The following is a 21,277-nucleotide window of genomic DNA, read 5'->3' on the forward strand; positions in this document are numbered from 1 at the left end:
AGAAGATCTGGCACAGGAAACTAGATGATGAAAAAAGGGTACGAATACACATATATATCTATATCTATATAGATACAGATATATAAACACACACACACACACACAGGTTGCAACGTAGTATTTTCATTTTTTCTTAGCATTTCTTTAACGCCTTGGTGCAAAAGAATACCTTCATCTGTGTGTTGGAAAAAAGAACTACAAATTTGGAAAGGAATTTATTCATGTTCTTACTCATAGATGGAGTACATGGTTTAAAAAACACTGAGGAAACAGATATGAGGCGGCTGTATTAACATAAAAACATTAATACAGTTAAAAATGAATAAAAAGTTGCACGCTTAAACTTATTTCTCTACAGTTTGTACAATTAATCCATGTAACAATAGGTTCTCCCTTAATATAGTAGTTATTAAAATATCTTTACATAAAAATACATTTTTAAGTACTCTCCAGTGGAAGTCTGTTGTGGCTTATGTTTCTAAATGACACAACCATAAAGCAGCCCACAGAATATACAAATATGTCTTTGATAAGTGAATGTTGGCTCCCACAATGGCCTGTTAAGTTATTGCAAAAATAATTTACTGCATAATATGTCAGATTAGAACATGTTATGAGCACAAAACTGAAGGGGAAACAATAAAAACAAAAATGAAAAAACAAATACTAAATTAAGTTAAAGGATATTTCTTACTATACTATATAATTGTATAATGTTGCGTTTGATTGCAAAAGAAAACCCACCAAGAAAAAAAGAAAGAAAGAAAAAGAGAGAATAGTTTAATATATTCAAAACACATTCTTTTCTTTTATTTAAGCTGTAGCGAGATTCAGATGGACAAAAGAGAAAGAAAATTATTACAGATTTGTTTTATTAATCATGAATAAACTTTATTATACACAACTCTAAATTTCAGTTGGTCTTAGTCAGATGTGTTTTTAATTAAATCCTGCAACACTGTGCTCGCTGCCATCACTTTATATCTTAGTGTGCAATTCAAATATATACTTATTACAATATTTTCCCCCTTAACTCTCAACTCGCGTTTTTAAAATGTCTGTGATCATATTTGTCCGTTGACTTCTGTCTGGGCCTCGAACGATTCATCAGACAGGTTGGCAGCCTCCAACTGATGCTCCAGACTTTCATCATCGCCTCTATTCTGATCAACTCTTATCTTAAACTTAGTGATGAACTCATTACTGGCCAGCGCGTCCTCCTTTTTAGGGCATGTGGGCTTTGATAACAGCCGGCTTTCCAGTCGCTCTGCAAAGAAAATTCACAAAACATTTCTTATTTGGTAAGCTTGTTAACAAATTTTAGTTCAGTTTTGCTGAAAGTTATAGCATGCATCAAGTAAGAAGCAATTGGTTTTTATAAAAGCATATACATTCCCCAAAACATTTTTATTATGTGCATTTTGGAGAATAAAAGATTGTACACAATTTCCCTTTTTAAAGTAAAAAGATTATTAAGTCTAATTCTTACTTATTCAGTAGATTAAAGTATTGAAACATCATTATTCATAAAATATGCACATTACAAAATTAAAGTTATTCAAAAACTACTCAAGTACTTACTCCAATACTCACATTATTCAAGTAAATTTAATTTTTGCCAATGTAATGTCACATAAAATCTTAATCTGAATAAGGGATTTGAACCCCACTGTCACGGCCATGGGATCAGCAGGCCGCTGACTAGTAGTGTTCTCTCTCTCTCTCTCGCCAGGGCGGAACTCATGGTGGGTTCACGCCCTCGGCCCACGCCCCTCTGAGGAGGAAACACCTGGGCCTCATCAGTGCAGCCAGCATTTAAGCCAGGGAGTGGCTTCTACTCATCACTGGATCGTTGTGTGTGACTCGCGTCAGTGCAGCCCGGCTCTGAGCAAGTTCTCTTTTGCTTCCCTGTGCAAAACCTCTAACGTGTGTTTCCTTCTGTACATAGATCCCCTGGACCCGACTCTGCATCCCCCGAGCGGTGTTTGGAGAGAGAGTCAGAAGAGGAGCAAGTGTCTTTTCCCTACCTGGATTTCCCCAGAGCCTTTTCCCTGTCACCGCTTTGTATATAGCACTATCCCCTGCACTGTTTGTATATACACCTGGTGGAACTGTAATAAATACAGACTGTGCCTCTGAGTCCTGCGTGTGAGTCCTCAAGCGAACCGTGACACCCACACAGATGAGAGCTTAGCAGTGAAGCTCTCTCTTAAAATTTGAGTTATAAAGTCAGAAGTTATCACTGACAGAGATCCATGTTCTTTTAACATAAGAAAGAATATTTGCTGAAATTGACATTAATCCAAGCCCTTAAAACGCCATTTTGGATTAAGCATTTCCTTTTAGAAAAGTCTTCAATGAGCAGGAAGCTCCAGTACTGAAAAAAGAAGCCAACATCAACTGCTAAACGTGCTAAAAGTAAGTAAGTTCCCGTAGACTCCTATGATCAAAACACATACAGTACACAGCAAATCCAGCATGTCCAAATTAACACTGTCGGATTTGATTTCAACACTATTAAAGTGTCTATATGGGTCCACACCAGAGAGTGTTAATTTAACTCTTTTTGGAGAGTTGGTACGTTAACTCTGATTTAGTGTTAAACACCAAATCTGTCTGGAGTTGATAATTTAACACTGGGTGTTAAGAGTTTATATATTAACTCTCAAAGAGTATTTTAGTTTAACTACGTAAGAGTTATCTTCTAATTCATTCTAAAAAGCAGGAATTTTACTGTTCTGAACTTCTAGAAATTTCTTTTGGAAATAAACATTTACTAAAAAGATGCAATGGTTTTTGAAAAACATTTATTCTGAACTGTGCACCACAATATCAAAACATTTTCTGAAAGATGTAACAGTATACATGTTCTCACTTTCATTAGAATTTTGTTTATCAAAAGGTCTGACATGGTAAATGCAAATAACAGCATTCTCATCACTTATTTCTTCAATACAATATGCATGTCCTTCATTCATCCCTTTGTGGAACTTCAACGCACTTCTGCTCTCCCTCATATTCCATCTTCACAAGCATATCCTGTGTGGAGATTGAATAAAAATTAGTTGACACTAATTAACGGCACAAATAATCCAGTAAACAATTGCAGCACAGTAAAAAAAAAAAAAAAAAAAAAAAAAAGAAATCCTCTTTGAGACATTACTTGTGTAAAGTATTTTCCCAAAAGACAAAGACACAGGCAACAGGTAATACTGAACTAAATGTAAAACCTCAACCTTTTTCATTTTTACCCAAACCGTGTGCACAAAACTCTGGAGGGATCTATGCTACCGTAGAATCCAGTCAGGACGTCTGCTACTGCTGTTTGCTCGTTTTTTTTTATGGGCGATCGTTTTCAGGCTTCAAGTAGCACCATTATACCAACATTTCACATTCTAGACATTGTTTTAGGTGTATTTGACCAAAAGTTTGACTGAAAATTCACATGCAAGCTTTTTTTCAAGGCTGTGGTATTTGCCCGCAAACAATACCTTTCAGCTAGCTAAAACAGAATATTATGCTATCACCGAGCAACATGGCTACTGCCTTCCACACAGCTTTGTCTCAACTCCAAAGAGCCACAGAAGTAAAAGCTCATAATAATAATTGAAACAATATTTGAAAAAATGACTTACCAAGCATGGCAAACAACTCGAATATGTAGAGCAAAATGTTCTGAAACGGCTTCACTTCAGCTTCGATTGAAGCCGTGCTGGGGGCGGAGTCTGTGAATTTACTCTGTTGGTGTCATAGCCCCTCTAGGAGTTCAGAGTTAAGAGGTCAAGAGTTAATGTTTCCATTGTAACACCTCCAGATTTGACATAGAAACACTCATTTTTAACACTCGATTTTAACTACTATCATTTTACACCTGTTACGGCCCGGCTCTGCTAGGCGGCAGCGGACGTAACATAAACGAGCCCAGAGACCAAGGAGTTAGGTAGGACGACAAACATAAGGTTTATTAACACAACTGAAATCCGTTAGTGAAACAACTCACTAGGCAGCAGAGAAACTTTAAGCAAACACCACGATTAATAACACCAGTAGAGCACTGCTCTACTAAACGTCTCGCAGGAGGCAACACAAAACACAGGCAAAAGGCAAAAGGGAGGGACTCTCTGTACAGTCTGTTCAAATCAACAAGTCCCTCGACGAATGAAGACTCCTCAGCCTTTTATACTATCAGTTAACTGCAGTCAGCTGTGTCACTTGTCATAACTGCAGACAGCTGTGTCGCTTGTCCGTCGTACTCCAGGCTCCTGCGGCAGCCAATGGTGTGCGTAGTCTGACAGGCTCGGATCCGCATGAAGTTGGGGCGGGCATATGTCCGGGCCAGCCAATCCCCCGTGAGTCCAGGAGCACTGTAGCTTCCATGGAGGAAGGCGGGGCCACCTGAGGCCAGCGGCCGTAACACCCCTCCCCTTAAAATACCAACTATGTTGGGCTGAAGCCAACGTTACAGAGCATAAACAACAACAAAAGACAAAAGCAGTAAAACATGTTTACAAACGGGACAGACCGTCAGCTAAAACATTTTCAGTCCCCTTTTTGTGGTGGATACTTAAGTTGTATTCCTGCAACAACAGAGCCCAGCGCATAAGGCGCTGGTTGTGATTAAACATACGCGCCAGGAACACAAGTGGGTTGTGGTCTGTGTACACAACAAGAGGTAACATGCTGGACCCCAGGTACACGTGAAAGTGCTGAAGAGCCAACAACAAAGCCAGGGTCTCCTTTTCAATGGTGGAGTAGTTTAACTGATTTTTATTGAACTTGCGGGAAAAGTAACAAACGGGGTGGTTCAAACCCAACAAGTCTTCTTGCAACAGCACTGCCCCAGCCCCGACAGCACTGGCATCAACCTCGAGTTTGAATGGTCGCGTCAAATCAGGTGCAGCTAACACAGGAGAATGGCAGAGGAGGGCTTTTGCACTCTCAAAAGCATCCTGACACTCACTCGACCAGCTAAACTCAACCTTTGGGCTGAGCAGGTCAGTCAATGGCTTTACTACAGAGGAGAAATTCTTACAAAAGTTCCTGTAGTAGCCCACCATCCCTAGAAACCGACGTAACTCACGCCTGGTGGTAGGCGTGGGAAACTGTTTAATCACTTCCACTTTGGCATCTATGGGCCGGACCTGTCCACGTCCCACCTCCCTGCCTAAGTACGTCACAGTAGCTTTGGCAAACTCACACTTAGCTAAGTTGAGAGTTAGGGTAGCTTGTGCCAAACGGTGAAATACCTGTTGTAACGTTTCCAAATGATCTTGCCATGTTTCAGTGTAAACTACTAGATCATCTAGGTAGGCACTGCAGTTGGACAGACCACGGAGGACTTTATTTACTAGCCTCTGGAAGGTGGCAGGAGCGTTACACATGCCGAAAGCCATGACTGTGTACTGTAAAAAATCATCGGGTGTAACAAAGGCAGCGATGTTAGAGGCACGTTCAGTTAAAGGGACCTGCCAGTAACCCTTAAGAAGATCTAACTTGGAGACATACTGAGCAGTCCCAATACTGTCTACACAATCCTCAACCCTTGGGAGAGGATGTGAGTCAGCCACAGTCACAGAGTTCACCTTCCGGAAGTCTGTAATAAAACGGGGCGAGCCATCTGGCTTAGACTCCACTATACAAGGCGAGCTCCAGGGGCTTTGACTGGGCTTCGCTAAACCATGTTGCAGCAGATAGTCAGCCTCCTGTTTCATGAGCACGCGCTTATGGGGGCTGGCTCGATAAGGATGCTGCTTAATGGGTTTAGCGCCCTGGACATCAATGTCATGCTCTAGCACCGTAGTGGCAGTTGGCACATCCCCGAATAAACAGGTGTATTCCCTAATTAAGGCAATTATGTCCTCTTGCTGCTCTGATATCAGATGCTCAAGCAAACCCGGCAATGCTTTTAGCATTTCAGAGTTAGACAAACGGGGTCTAGAACAGGTGGGATAACATAGTTTTAACCCATCACCCCCATCCGCCCCTCCTTCCTCCTGGTGGCTTGAGGCTACAATAGGAACACAGAGCCCTGCAGGCTTTGGTGTTGACCGCGGATGGTACAGTTTCAACATGTTTACGTGACAGACACGTGTTTTGCGTCTGCGGTCGGGAGTGCAAATTACATAATCTGTCTCCCCTCTCTTTTCACAAACTTTAAATGGGCCACTATACCTAGTAGACAAGGCTGAGCCAGGGACAGGCAAGAGCACGAGAACCTGGTCACCCACCTGAAAGGTTCTTTTAACAGCAGCCTTATCATAATGGCGTTTCATCTTTCCCTGTGACGCGGCAAGGTGTTGCTTAGCCAGAGCGTTGGCTTGATTCAAACGCTCACGGAAGTGTTTTACATAACTGCTGACGTTTGTTTTGAAAACCCCTTGTGGGCTCAAAAACGCCTCTTTCAGAGCTTTGAGGGGTCCCCGTGGCCTATGGCCAAATACTAGCTCAGAGGGACTAAACCCAAGTGACTCCTGAACGGCGTCACGGGCAGCAAATAACACAAATGGAACACCCTCGTCCCAGCTTTTATCACTCTCCAGGCAGTATTTGCGTAGCATCGTCTTCAAGGTCTGGTGCCACCGCTCTAATGCACCTTGCGATTCAGGATGGTAAGCAGAGGACACAATATGCTTAACACCCAGAGTGCTAACTGCTTGTTTGAATACCTTAGACTGAAAGTTCGAGCCCTGGTCGGTTTGTACGACCTTAGGCAAGCCAAACACTGAAAAGAAGGTTGTCAACGCCTTAACGACAGATCTCGCTGTAATTTTATGTAACGGGACAGCCTCGGGGAAGCGGGTAGCGGCACACATTATCGTGAGTAGATATTGCTTTCCTGATTTTGTTCTAGGTAGTGGACCCACACAGTCTACTATGACATGGTCAAACGGCTGATCCACTACAGGAATGGGACACAACGGAGCCGGGGGTATGACCTGATTGGGTTTACCTGCAATCTGACATACATGGCAACTGTTGCAAAATTTAGAAACATCACGCTTCATACCAGGCCAAAAGAAATGTTTTAATAGTAGCTGGTATGTTTTTGTGATGCCCAAGTGTCCTGACCACTGGCTTTCATGGGCAAGGGCCAGGATCTTCTGCCGGTACGCAGAGGGCACTACAATCTGCTTGACCTTACTCCAATCTGCACCTTCTGCACCTGGTGGAGACCACTGACGCATTAGAACATCATGTTCTATGAAATAGGCTTGTTGCTCCTTTTTGGCTTGCTCAGCACTTACCATACGTTTGAAACAGCTCTTTATTGTTTCATCAGCTAATTGAGCTGCTGACAGCTGATCTCTAGTCAAAGGCAGTACAGAGTCCTTAGGAAATGGATCAGGCTCCTCGGGCGTCACAGAGTCTGGAGGTGACAGAACATTGTTTCTGTTAGTGGGTACATCATTCTCCCCGGAAAACGAGGACATCAACACAGAATCAGGGAGGGCAATATCAGTATCTTTCCGAGCTTGTGCTCGAGTAATTGCACAGGCTGGATACAGCCCAGGGTGCATAGACACATCAGAAGTTTTCTGATTCAGGGGGTTGTCTAAAACCTCCAGACGAGGGAGCACTACCCCTCCTGCGATGTCGTTGCCCAACAGCATGGCCACACCCTCTATTGGCAAGGCCGGGCAAACGGCAACAGGGAAAAATCCTGTAGCAAGGCTAGATTTAATAAAAATTCTGTGAACTGGTCTAGGAGCGTAACCCATCTCTATCCCCCGCAGAACAGAATTAAAACCACATTCACTTTTAGCAGAAAATGGTAATACACTTGAGAGGATGACAGTTTGAGAACCTCCAGTGTCCCTTAAAATACGCACAGGTTTTAACTCGGATGGATTGTCTGTTAGCGATACTAAGCCATCAAAAATGAATGGTTCGTAACAGGGGTCAGGCACCCTACCACCACACTCATGGTCCTCGTGACGGGTCTCAGCTTTTACAAAACCCACCCCTTTGGGTGGCTGAGCATGTGATGTTTTGCGTTTTAATGCTAAACAGTCAGCAATCACATGTCCGGTTTTATGACAGTAAAAACATTCACGGTGTTCCCTGGACCCAGACTCTTTAGCTGTGTGGCGCTGCTGCACAGGGCTAACCCGTGGCTTCTCACTATCAGTAAATGAGGCTTTGTGAGTGAGTACAAACTCATCAGCAAGAACAGCAGCAGATGTGAGTGACGTCACTTTCTGTTCATTCAAATACAGCACAATACGCTCAGGAATGCATTTCTTAAAGTCCTCTAACAAAACTAGTTCGCGCAGAGCGTCATAGTCAGTCGCTTTTGACGCAACACACCACTTATCAAAGAGAACCCCCTTTTCTCTTGCAAACTCCACATAAGTCTGCGACAGCAATCTCTTTTGCTGGCGAAACCTCTGCCTATAGGCCTCTGGAACTACCTCATAGGCCTTCAAGACAGCTGCTTTAACACACGAGTAATCTAAACTGTCCTTTAAAGAAAGAGCAGCCACCACCTCTTGAGCTTTGCCGGACAGTTTGCACTGTAGCAAAAGAGGCCAAATCTCGCTAGGCCACTGCAGCGCACCAGCGATACGTTCAAATGCTGCAAAGTATGTATCCACCTCAGTTTCTCTAAAAGTGGGCACTAAAGAAATGCACTTATCAATTTTAAAAGCAGAAGTGGACGTGGAGGTGGGAACGGAATGGACAGCAGAGGCAGATGAGGCTTGAGACTGTGACTCCAGCTCAAGCTGTCGGAGCCTAACGGCCTTGTCTGCCTCTATTTCCAGCCTCCTTATTTCAAGCTGAACCCGCCGGTTCTGAGCCTTCTCCTCAGCCTCCATCTGGAGACGTGCCAGCCGCACCTTCAGCCGAGCTCCTTCTCTCCCTTCGGAACTCCCAGAAGAGAGTGGATCATAGCGAGGAAGCGTGCGCGGCGTTTTTCCCCGCTCATCCCCCTCACCATCCCCACTGGAACCATTTTGGCCCCCTTCAACTACGGCAGCTTGGCTTGGCACACCAGAGACCACAGGCAAAACAGGCGCTTGAAGCACACCAGCTCCCACCAACTTGTCCACCACTAAGGCTTTTATTTCACTCTTACGGAGAGTTTTTGAAACCTGCAACTGAAAGTGATCCACAATTTGCAGCAAATCATTTTTGCGACAGCTATTAATAATCCCTAGAGACGGGGCAGCTATAAAGTGCTGCAAACAAAACGCAGCTGACATAGTGCTTAATCTTTAGCCAACTCAATTTCTCTTTTTTTTTTGACCCCCACTCCCAGGAACAAAGACCCCCTATGAGGGATCCCGGACGAGCCCCCACTTATGTTACGGCCCGGCTCTGCTAGGCGGCAGCGGACGTAACATAAACGAGCCCAGAGACCAAGGAGTTAGGTAGGACGACAAACATAAGGTTTATTAACACAACTGAAATCCGTTAGTGAAACAACTCACTAGGCAGCAGAGAAACTTTAAGCAAACACCACGATTAATAACACCAGTAGAGCACTGCTCTACTAAACGTCTCGCAGGAGGCAACACAAAACAAAGGCAAAAGGCAAAAGGGAGGGACTCTCTGTACAGTCTGTTCAAATCAACAAGTCCCTCGACGAATGAAGACTCCTCAGCCTTTTATACTATCAGTTAACTGCAGTCAGCTGTGTCACTTGTCATAACTGCAGACAGCTGTGTCGCTTGTCCGTCGTACTCCAGGCTCCTGCGGCAGCCAATGGTGTGCGTAGTCTGACAGGCTCGGATCCGCATGAAGTTGGGGCGGGCATATGTCCGGGCCAGCCAATCCCCCGTGAGTCCAGGAGCACTGTAGCTTCCATGGAGGAAGGCGGGGCCACCTGAGGCCAGCGGCCGTAACACACCTCAGAGTTACATTAAAAGAATGTGACTCTGCTTAGAGTAAAATTAACTCAACTTTTGCAAGAAGACTATTAACACCAAAACATTTAACACTTTTGAATTTGCTGTGTATAAAAGTTATAGGTTACAGATCTGAAAAGTAAAACAAATGTCAAAGTGCAAAAAGACTTATGGTCCCATAGAAGTCTATTCCATTTGCCTGGAATTAGGTGAACACCTTTGTGACAAATTTAATGGCTCAGTCATTTGTTTCATGTCATATTTAATAAAAGACTGACATGGTGGCATGTGGAATTGTCCATTTTGCACATATTTGGTCATTCTAAGCGTCAGAAGGGGAAAGATCATTCTGGGAATGCCTACTGGCGAAGGATGTGTGACTGACAAGTCCAGTGTGTGAAGTTTAACTACAGTCTAAGGAGCTTGGAAAGAAAAGCATCTGGACTTCTTTAAGTTTCTTGAAGATGTTTCACTTCTCATCTGAGAAGCTTCTTCAGTTCAGAATTTCTTCAGAGAACTGAAGAAGCTTCTTGAATGAGAGGTGAAATGCTCTTCAAGAAACTTAAAGAAGTCCAGATGCTTTTCTTTCCAAGCTCCTTAGACTACGATGACCTGAACGACTGAGAACCTTAACAGACAGTTCTTCCCTTCATTCATCATGCCTGATTTCAAAACACCAAGATGGCAGTCGTGAAAACACTCATCTTGAGTCTTCATGGGACTATGGTGAGATCAGTTATGCCTCTTATGATGCTGTCCCAGACTTCAAAGCAGTATAAAACATGTTTGCAGCCTGTAACAACTGTGCATGCGGTTATTTTTCGTTTTAAGATTTCCGTGTTTAAATCATAATAAGATTTATTTTTAATTTTAATTAACTTGAGGTGAGTCAGATTCTTTCATTCAAGTCACTGAATGAATCTCTTGACATGTTTGGGGGTAGGTGCCTTTTGTAGCATTTTAATGCAATTATCTGACAGATTATATGGTCTACACCATAGGTGTCAAACTCTGGCCAAATTTGGCCCGCAACCTAATTACATTTGGCCCGCGAAGCCATACCAAATTACTATTAGAGCTGGCCTACTGGTATTATACAGCTAATATATATTGTTTAGTATTAAGCTTTGCTTGTTCCATATTCAGTTTTTCAGCAAAATGTGTTTGAGTCCATAAGAAAAGATTCATTCTTATATCTGGAGGAATAAATATATTTCAATAAATATTAAAGTTAGCCCGCGACTTTGATCCAGTCTTGAATTTTGGCCCACTGTGTATTTGAGTTTGACACCCCTGGTCTACACTGTTATTAACTATACTAACACTCTGTTCCAGAAGTCTGTGCTGCAAAGAGGCAAAGTGAATACCGCACCTGCAGGAGTAATGGGGGTCATCAGTCGGTTCAGCTGGATGTTCCAGTGCCGTACCTGTTGACTGGCATTCCTCAGCCTCTCCTGAACCTCCTGGAAACAAAAATCATGCAGGCATCTTCATCAGTGTTGTTTTAGAAGAGCACTAAATAAGATGCTGCTCACAAAGCCAGTCAAAACAAACTTGTTCACCTCCAGATGCTGGTGACTTCTTTGGCGAGATGCCTGCAGATCCTGGAGCTCCTGAGAGGCAGAGTTGAGGGCTGAGGGGGTGTCCTCATCGGGACTGCCATCTGACAGCTCCTGTATGGGGCTGAGGTTTTGCATTGTACGTTGCTGCTCCTGGAGGAGCTGGAAATGTTTCCTCTTTTCATCTTCAGCCTGCAGCAACCTGAAGGAGGGGAAAAAGGGAAGAAGCAACTGAAAATGTTAATACTTCTCATGGATATCTCAGATCTCCATCACAAATAAAATAATAAAGGGCCATAATAAGAGTTAGAAATCCATTGTTACCGCTCAAGCTCCAGTCTGGCCCTCTCCTCCTCCAGCCGAGCCTGGATCTCCATATTAAGGGCAACTTCCAGCTGCTGCTGTGTCAGCTCCAGCTCCCTGATCCTCTTCTTCTGTTGTTCAGCCTCCTTTTCCTTCACCTGCATCTCAGCCTGCATGCTGTCTTTTATCTATGCACACACACACACACAGCTACATAAACAGATGCACCAACAGAGCGGTATAAACTGACCTATTCCTGAATTACCTTTTCCTGGACTGTCATAACCATTTTTCCAAATCATTAAAGACTAGGTGTGAATTTTATAATGACAGTCAACATTTTGCTGGAGTTCTCAAAGATCAAAGTCAAGGAGAAAAGACTCTGTACATAATTGGTGTCAAGTGGAAAACTTTTTTTTTTACCATCACAGCCTCTTTCAGCTGTCTTTCCAGTTCCAGCTGCACCTCCCTCTGCTTCCTCCGCTCTCTCTCCTCTGCCTCCCTTCGGCGAGTTTCCAGTTCCCGTGCATGCTGTGAAACAGATGAAAGAGACATTGTTTGCTTTGTGTTTTCACCTCTATCCAGCAGGTGACACTAGGCCATCAGCTTCGAGGTTCAACGTATTGTGCTTTCAGCGGTGCTCTTCTTGATAACTTGGTTGAAGTAAGTGGGTATTTGAGTTCATGTTGCTTTCCTTACAGCTGTAAGTAATCTGCTCATTCCGCTTTTGATCTTTGGCACCAACAAGTGATTTTTTCCCAGAGAAGTGCTGCTCACAGGAGATTTCCTCCATTTCAGACCATTTTCTATAAACCGGTTAGATGGTTGTACAGTTTCTGAAATACTCAGACAAGCCTGTCCGACACAAACAACAATGCATGTTCAAAGTCATTTAAATCCCCTTTGACCTTCAGCAGGTCATCTTATTAATGTATACATGCCTAAATGCACTGAGCTGCTGCTATGTGATAGGCTGATTAGGTATTTGACCTAATGAGCAGCTCAACAGGTGTATCTAACAAAAATTTGGCCAGTGAGTGTACAGTGGGGCAAAAAAGTATTTAGTTAGCCACCGATTGTGCAAGTTCCCCCACTTAACATAAGAGTTATGAGTTATAAGATGCAGGTCGATGTGTAAAAATAACTCAGTTGTTTGGTGGTGGCTATGGCAGGGCTTCCACAGAGGCCAGCAGGTGGATGAGGGAAGGGGAAGCAGGAGGAGAGCCCCGAGGCGGCCACCAGTCCGAGTGTCAGGTGAACTGAACTTCAGGTAAGAAGTTATGACCTGCAGTCTATCTGGGTCAGATATAAACCAAGTTTAGGTGGAGTTTATTTTCGTTGTGCTGACTTTTTACAGTCAGTTACAATACCTCATACTGTGTGAGCTAGCATGACAAGTTTATACAGATGTTCGGTTGCTATGATGTTACTGATAGTGAACTTTATTTTATTCATAAGGTTAGTTAGTAGAGTTGCCAACAGCTCCTTAAAAAATGGAATGGTCCCTCATTCAGAGAAAATATTACGCGTTTGGTATTGAGCTGAGAAGAGACGCAGTTTGTCCCGGACTTCAGCTAGGATGGAAAAAGACACAAAACTGGAGTTATTCTGTCTTTACGCTGCACAGCTGCCTCTTCTCCTCTCATTATCTCTCCTCTCTCTCCTGTTGCTACTTCAATCATGAAACTGATCAATGATCAGCTGATCGTCTCTCTTGTTTGTTTATCACCCACTTTGAGCCAGAAAGAGGAAACCAGCAGATGTCGCGCTAAACAGCAGCAGCACGTTTAAGCTTGATCAGCTGTTGTTAGAATTTATTTAGTTAGAATGTTTGCTGGAGCCACAGCTGTAAAGCTGTAAAGCTGCTGGTCATGATGTCGGTTTGGATATGTGGTGAGAGGGAAACATGAAGATGAAACCAGGAGATGTCCTTACTGAATCATCAGAGCTGAACAGGTGATGGAGAAACAGGTTTACCTTTTAGGTGACAGGAATGAGTTGAAGTTATGAACTGTTTCTGATAGATAAATAACACCAGGATCCTTTTTTTATGTAGCTGACAGCTGGTAACTGTGCAGGGGCGGGTCTAGCAAAGTGTTGCCAGGGGGCCAGGTAGGGCATTAACAGGGAAAGGTGGGCACAAAGAAATACTTTTCTTTTTTATTCTCATTTAAAATATCTAGCTTTTATTAAATAATTATCTGAATCTTGTGAAGAAAGTTTTTATCTGACGTAAAATGTATGGAAATCATACATATACCAAAAAGACTGTACATCACTGTCACAACAGCATTTGTTTTCATTCAAAGGCTTTATGGCTTTAATACCTGGTGGGCCAATCTGTAGTGAAAATGCCCAATTTTTTGTCCCAGTCCAGCCCTGCAGGTTAATACTGGCAGTGTCACCATGCCAGCTGACTGCATTTCATCATCAGCCAGTGTTGTTCTCAATATTACCAAAGTAAGGCAGCATATAAAGTATTTACTTGCTTTCAGGTTTTATTCAAATGTTAGTCTTTTCAGTTGTTTCTCCACTTTTTTCCTGTTTCAAAATCAAACACCAGTTTGTGAGAAGATTATCTTCTTTTTTTTTTTTAACAGGCATTGGTTTTGCATTGGAATTGGCTAATTTGCCAATTGTATGTTAAAAATGTTCGTATTTTAATATTCAAAAATGTTTTTGCCCAAAACACATGTGCACTACATGTCAGTAAAAATACTATGCAAATATTGATGTCCTTGAATGCTGAATAAACACTGACTGATTGTATCTCTTGTACTTAATCAACACAGTATCTAAACACTTTGCACCGTAGTGGTTAAAATCTCATTCTAATAAGGTTACGGTTATTAGGTTTACAGGGTTATTGAATTATGGTGAACGGTTGGTAGAATTGTTTTTAACATTATCTGCCAATTACATCTGCCACCCTTCTCCAAATCTGTGCCCCTACCTGGCCCCCCCCAACAAAAATTTTCTAGACACGCCACTGCATCCTGGTGCATATATATTGTGCATGCGTGTTCCTTTAGGAAACAGGAAGATTGGTAGGAGAAAGAAACGTATTAATCTTGTTTGTTAGGATCATAGCCATAAATGGAGGACTCTTATAAAGTCCATGGATTTTCATTCACACATATTACATGAGGTATCTACTCTTTACACACTAAGGATCCACACTACCAGGGCTACGGCACACAGCTGTTTTATAAATCATCAAAACCAATACTATCCTAAGATTTATTATATACAAAAATGATCTGTTCCAAAATGTTTTCATGTAATCCTGAAAACAGAAAAACAATCGTCTGCACTATTAACCATCCACAAATGGAAACAACAGACAATACAGGTGATTTTAGCTAAAAAGCCAAGAAAAAATTGTGTGGTTTACTTTTTTTTCAAACGATGTAATTTACAGCCACAGAGGACAGAAAGCTGCAGTATGTAGAGAAAGAGAAGAGTTAAACCTATAATCAACATGAGTCCTTGTAGATGGCAGCCTCCGGTTTTTAAAGACTTCTATTGGTCTCTAGTGGACAACAGAGGTAACTGCAGGATTGGAGCCAGAATAGTGTAACTGCAGTTCAAAACGACATATTTTTTTGATTTCCCATAGAAAGTGTGTGTCCAGCCACGTGTCAGTCCAAGTGGCAGGATTTAGTAATTCTGGTAATAGTTAAATGTAAGTCATTCACAAATATTAAGTCGCAAGATTTCAGTCTGACTAACCTTGGAAGATTACACGAAGACAATGTCCAGATATGCAGACGCACGCATATATCTAGCGTATAAGAAATTTCTTTGCACAAACTGTTGAGTCAAATGACATTTGTTTTTCACAGCTTCAGGGGGTGCACCGTTCCTAGAAATACTGCAATACCAGGTCGATGCGTGGAGTGGACGGAGCAAGCCCCTATTCCATCTCCCTGCTCCAAAAAACAATTTAATATATGGTCCCCGGGTAGGGGACGTATCAGATATTAAACTGATAAGAACAGATTTTTTTTTTTTTTTTTACTTCTTTTATTTTCTTTCCACAACAATTCAAAAAACTTTTTCCATTTCCATTACAAAGACATATTTACATTTCATTTCTTTCCCACATTCATTCATCGCAAACCAATCATTTTCATGTAACATATTCATATAACTTATTGCTTTTCATTGCTCCTTTTCCCTTTCTCCCTTCCTTACTCTTTACCTACCACCACTTTTTAGGTGCCTTCGCAGTAAAGAAGGAAGGGAAATCTTTCCATCTATCCTTGATCGTGTCTATTCCCCATTTTTGTAGTTCATGCCAGTATGTCTTTTCAAATTCCCTCTCTACAGCTTTAGTCGTACCTATTTCCCCCTCTTTATATCCTCCCGTTATACAACTCTGTCTTGCCTTCCACAATTTCATTTTTACAATTGTTAACAACATACAACGTATTTTGTATCTCAATTTTTCTATGCTATTAGCCCTGAAAAGGGTAATCTCTTCATAAGTCACCGTGCCCAAACCTTTATACTTCCCCTTTACCCTTTCCCATACCTTTTTTGCGTATTCGCATCCCCAAAGTACGTGTTCTATTGTTTCCTCTTCTACGCAGTTGTCCCTCGGACACTTTTTCTGTTTTCCCAAGTTATGTGCATACATGATGATCCTCACGGGTAACCTTTTGTGTAAATGCATCCAATTAAAATCCTTCAAACCATTTTTAAAGGTCTTATCCTGTGCACATTTCCACACTTCTGGACTCACCGGTACCTGGTTATAATTAGCTTTCCATACCATTTTCTTATATAAAAGTTTATGGTTTAGTACGGTATCCACCTCTTTACATTCAGCATGTTTCTTTCCCCATCCCAGCATCCTCTGAAAATATTTTGGTCTAGTTTCCGCCTTTGGTCCCTTATTTTCCCACCCTATCAAAAAACGGTATGGAATCGCTAACCAAAACCATAACAATATTTGACATTTATGGACATAGTTCTGTTTCAATAGCTTGCATACATTTGCATAAAACATTGTATCTAACTTCAAAGGGACATTTGGTACCCCTTTCCCACCATCTTCAATTTCTTGATACATTTGCGTTCTTTTGACATACTCATAACCCCCCCAAATAAATTTAAATATCGCTCTGGTTATTTGCGCTCTGTAGATCTGAGGCATTGGAAACACATAGGCCAGATGTAATAACTTCGGCACCACCTCACTCTTTATAATCAGAACCTTCCCCGTAATTGTTAATTTCCTTGCTTTCCAAAGGCCCAGCTTCTTTTCTACCGCACTTAACCTTTTTTTCCAATTGCTAAGCTCATCTCCTTCCTTATTTCCAAAGGTGATTCCTAAAATATTCATTGGGCCTTGGCACAAAGTAAAATCACAGATATTATCTCTTCTACTCTCCCATGTCCCCAAATATTTATACATCGACTTCTCTTTATTTATCTTTGATCCAGTCGCTTTTTCATAAATATCTAAAATTTCTATCGCACCCTTTAAACTATCATCATCTGCCAGATATAATACTGTATCGTCCGCATACTGCGATATCTTTAAAACTTCCCCCCGCGGCATCGGAATCCCTTTTACTCTCTGGCTTTCCCTTATTGCGCAAGCCAAAGGTTCAACATACAGTACATAAAGAACAACAGATAATGGACATCCTTGCCTCAAACCCTTTGTTTGATACACTTTTTCTGTAAGGAATCCATTTACTTTTATTTTCAGACTTATGCCGTTGTATAAATTTTTTACCCATTTTTTAAATTTCTCTCCCAAGCCCATATACTGCATTACCCTCCACAAAAAATCATAATCTACCCTATCAAAGGCCTTTTGTTGATCTAGGCTCACACATAGTGCTGGCAAATTTCTATCTCTAACGTATGTGAGTATGTCTCTGTGTAGTTGCACGTTCCAAGACATTTGCCTCCCCCTGACCCCACACGTCTGATCCTTCTCCACTATTTGCATCATTACTCCCGCGAGTCTATTTGCCAATATCCTACTCAGGATCTTATAATCCACACATAGCATAGTTAACGGTCTATAATTATCAAGTTGTTGTGGGTTACCTTTCTTGAATAGAATAGAAACCACACCCGTCTTCATACTCTCTGTCATCTCCTTTCCCTCCATGATTTCCTTAAAAACTCCCAACAAATGTATCCCCACCATTCCCCAAAAAGTTTCGTAAAATTCCTTTGTTAATCCATCTATCCCTGGCACTTTGTTTGCCTTCATTCCTTTTAATACTTTATATGCCTCCCCTATTGTAACTTCCCCTTCTAAACTGTCGCTTTCTTCTCCCGTTAATCTCTTTTTTATTTTCTTTAAGAAAAAATCCCCTTTTTCTCCCTCTAATTTTTCTTTTCTAAACAAGACCTCATAATACTCCTTCGCCGTTTTAAGCATATTTTCCTTCCCTTCTATCATTTTCCCATCCTTCTCTAATTTTATTATAACTCCCTTTTTTTCCTTACTTTTCATCTTTTTAAAGAAAAAGGCCGAACATTTCTCGTTCTCCTCATACTCCTCCTGCTTTATCTTATATGTTTCAGCCCTTGCCTTCCTTTCAAGTAGTTCTTCCTGCTTCAATCTTAAACTTTCCATTTTCTCGTCCATGTTTTTGTTGTTTCCTTTTTCATTTTGTAGTGTATAAGTATATTCTATTTCTTTTTGCAATATACGAAATTCCTCTTTCCTTACGCTGGACCTTTCCGTACAATAATCCACCGTGAACTTTTTTATTTTGTTTTTTACATCCTCCCACCAATCCAGTTTATTTATATATAAGCTTTCCATCTCCTCCCATAAAGGGAAGAGCTCTGCAAACCTTTCCTTATATTCTTTTTCCATAAGTACTTCGTTATTCAGTTTCCAGTATCCTTTTCCATAATCTATTCCTTCTATCTCCAAATCCACCACTATCATTTGATGATCTGTGAACAAAACCGGTATTATTTTCCCTTGTTTTATTTTACACTTTTTCTCTATCAAGATGTAATCTAATCTACTTTCCATCCCTCTTGTGTTCTTCCATGTGTACCCCACTCTTTTCCCTTGTAGTGTGGCCATTACATCTATTAAACCGTATTTTTTTATAAAGGTCTTAAAAGGGAGCGAAGTTTTTATTTTCTCCAGTGAACAGTTGAAATCCCCTCCCACAAAAATATTTTTCCTTGTCATAAAACAAGTGTCCATTTTTGAAAGAAGTTCTCTTCTTAATTTGGGATCCACATATGCATACACATTTATTATACGGTTTTGTGTCCCACTTTTTTCCACATCTACAACCATAACCCTTCCCTGTATTAAAGTATAACTGTCCTTTATTCGTATACTTTTATTCCCACATAACACTCCTACCCCAGTCCCATGTACTCCCCCTATACTCCAGACCGATTCACCTCCTCTCCATTCCTTCGTAAAGAGGTCAACATCCCCCTCATCTTTTAAATGTACTTCCTGCAACAAGCAGACATCAAAATTATAATACAACAAAAATTCATAAACCATTTTTCTTTTCCGAGCATTCCTAAGTCCCCTTACATTTAATGTTATTATTCGAAAGTTTCCCATGTCTTAAAACATAAATCAAAAAACAAAAAAAAAGGGGGTCTCAAAAACAAAACCAAAACAAATCAAAACCATAGGAGTTTTATTTCAGTATCCCCATTTTTAACTCTTCATATTAACCTGCGCCAATAAGTTCTTAATAAAGGAATCTTCCGATTTTTCTTCGCTTTCAGCCTCTTCCCCCGTATCCCCATCACTAGTGAAGTCACTTAAGGGGGTATGCATGCATTCAGTCTGTGTACCCCTCAGAACATGTCCCTCCGTATTTTCCACCTGCTCGATCCGTTCCTCCCTATCCTCTTTATTTTCCGTTTTTGTCTCTTCTGGAGAAGCACCTGAGCTCACCTTTCTCCGCCTCTTTGCTGATTTTCTCCGCGGCTTCGCTACTACTGCCCACACCTGTCCGTCCTCTGCTTGTTTCTCTCTCTCGGCGTCCGATTCACGTAATGTTCCTTCCTCCTTATTCCTCTGCTCTACTCCGCCTTCCTTGCTCCCAGCTCTCTCCTCGTTAAGGTGATCTTCGGCAGCCGTTGACGCCTCCTGTGTTCTTTTTCCGATATCAGCTTCTGCATCCGATTTTCTGTAATGTTCATTTCCTGCCGCTTCAGAATATGACCTTGGCCTAGTACAGTCTCTTGCCATATGGGTCTCTGAATCGCACAAATGACATTTTCTAGGTTCCTTACAGTCTTTAGTTATGTGGCCTATCTTCCCGCAACTCCTGCACCTCATTTGTTCACACCTGTCCGCATTATGTCCGGTACTGCCACATTTTCTGCACGCTTGGGGCTGCCCAGCATACACTAGGAAACCCCTATCTGCTCCTATGGAGAATACCGCGGGTGGATGGCAATATCCATCCTCGGTAGACGTATCCACATTTAATTTAACTCGGAATTGTCTTTTTCCGGTCCATAGTCCTAAGCCATCCTTTATTTTGCGCACTCCTGGTAGTACTGTGACGTACCTTCCTAAGAAGTACTTAATTGTCTCTTCCGAAACCCAAGGGTTATACATATGGATCGTTAAAATCCTATAATCATTTCTGTACAAAGGAGTTACCGTATATTTCTTTAGTTCTTCGTTTTCTTCTCCGTGAAATCTCCTTCTCACCTCCTCCGCACATTCTCCCGTGCAAAAGGTTACATCATAATGTTTACTTGCCGTACTCTGCTGGAGGCAGTAGATTTCCTCAGGCTTTATCTTTAAAGCCTCGTAAAGGATCCTTCGTCCGAAGTTAATTCTGTCATGAATCTCATCCTCTTTCTCCATCAACTCGAATCTCAAAGTATTTCTTGTACCTTGCATCCATGTATTTCTCTCATGAAAATTGGCCGACGCCGCCGCCATCCTGCATTGCTTCTCGCCTGATAAGAACAGATTTTTTTTTTCTTTTTTTTTTTTACTTACAACACCATCTTACATTTCCATTTGCTCAACATTCCATTGAATACTTTTCATATTTCACAAAAACATCTTTTACATCATTCATAATAATCCTTCCACCTGTCCTTAATCGTGTCTATTCCCCATCTTTGTAATTCATGCCGATATATCCCCTCAAATTCCCTCTCTATATCCTTTATTGTTCCCATCTCTTTCCATTCATACCCCCCCCCCCCTTATATACCCCTGTCTTGCCCTCCATATCTTAAGTTTTGTAATTGATAACAACATACAACGTATTTTATTTTCCTCCTTCTTTTTATCCTTAGGCCTAAGATAAGTTATTTCCTCATATGTCAAAGCCTCTAGTCCCTTATACCTCCTCTTCATTCCAGCCCATACCTTTTTTGCATATTTGCACCCCCATAGGACGTGTTCAATCGTTTCTTCCTCTGTGCAATTATCCCTCGGACATTCTTTTAACTTCCCCAAATTATGTGCATACATCGTAGTCCTTACAGGTAATTTCCTATGTAGGTGCATCCAATTAAAATCTTTCAAAACATTCTTATAACTCTTATCCTGTGCGTATTCCCAAACTTCCGAAC

General features: G+C 41.5%; 2 protein-coding genes and 2 long non-coding RNA genes across 4 annotated transcripts in view; 2 read left to right on the forward strand and 2 right to left on the reverse strand.

Moving 5' to 3' along the window:
* On the forward strand, nt 1–2,392 carry LOC309689240. The gene is made up of 3 exons (XR_014271309.1): nt 1–38; nt 1,733–1,867; nt 1,949–2,392. It is a non-coding gene; the product is annotated as an uncharacterized lncRNA (long non-coding RNA).
* LOC309689230 (uncharacterized protein) lies at nt 33–20,021 on the reverse strand. The gene is made up of 6 exons (XM_082505510.1): nt 19,629–20,021; nt 12,134–12,241; nt 11,732–11,898; nt 11,411–11,609; nt 11,221–11,311; nt 33–1,267 (listed from the first exon to the last, which is right to left on the reverse strand). Exons 1-6 carry the CDS (start codon nt 20,013–20,015, stop codon nt 1,065–1,067), a joined length of 1,155 nt encoding a protein of 384 aa, XP_082361636.1. The 5' UTR covers nt 20,016–20,021; the 3' UTR covers nt 33–1,064.
* On the reverse strand, nt 2,538–9,932 carry LOC309689846. The gene is made up of 3 exons (XR_014271528.1): nt 9,851–9,932; nt 3,636–3,871; nt 2,538–3,039 (listed from the first exon to the last, which is right to left on the reverse strand). It is a non-coding gene; the product is annotated as an uncharacterized lncRNA (long non-coding RNA).
* The window catches only part of LOC309689233 (serine/threonine-protein kinase pim-1-like), a 25,966-nt gene continuing 17,488 nt past the window's right edge, over nt 12,800–21,277 (forward strand). The window contains exon 1 of the mRNA XM_082505514.1: nt 12,800–12,980. Within this exon, the coding sequence (XP_082361640.1) occupies nt 12,841–12,980 (140 nt within the window). The 5' untranslated portion in view covers nt 12,800–12,840. The remainder of the gene's footprint in view (nt 12,981–21,277) is intronic.

The sequence above is a fragment of the Aulonocara stuartgranti genome (genome assembly GCF_965226115.1).
Source record: "Aulonocara stuartgranti genome assembly, chromosome: 15".
Classification (NCBI taxonomy): Eukaryota; Metazoa; Chordata; class Actinopteri; order Cichliformes; family Cichlidae; genus Aulonocara; species Aulonocara stuartgranti.

What these genes read in the sequence shown, in the direction of transcription:
- LOC309689230 (XM_082505510.1), bottom strand. Translation starts at nt 20,015, where the DNA reads ATGAGGTGCAGGAGTTGCGGGAAGATAGGCCACATAACTAAAGACTGT. An exon ending in CAGCAAAGAGGCGGAGAAAG is followed by an intron (nt 12,242 to 19,628) that starts GTGAGCTCAGGT and finishes TCTGTTTCACAG; the next exon opens with CATGCACGGGAACTGGAAAC. An exon ending in AGCTGAAAGAGGCTGTGATG is followed by an intron (nt 11,899 to 12,133) that starts GTAAAAAAAAAA and finishes GTGTGTGCATAG; the next exon opens with ATAAAAGACAGCATGCAGGC.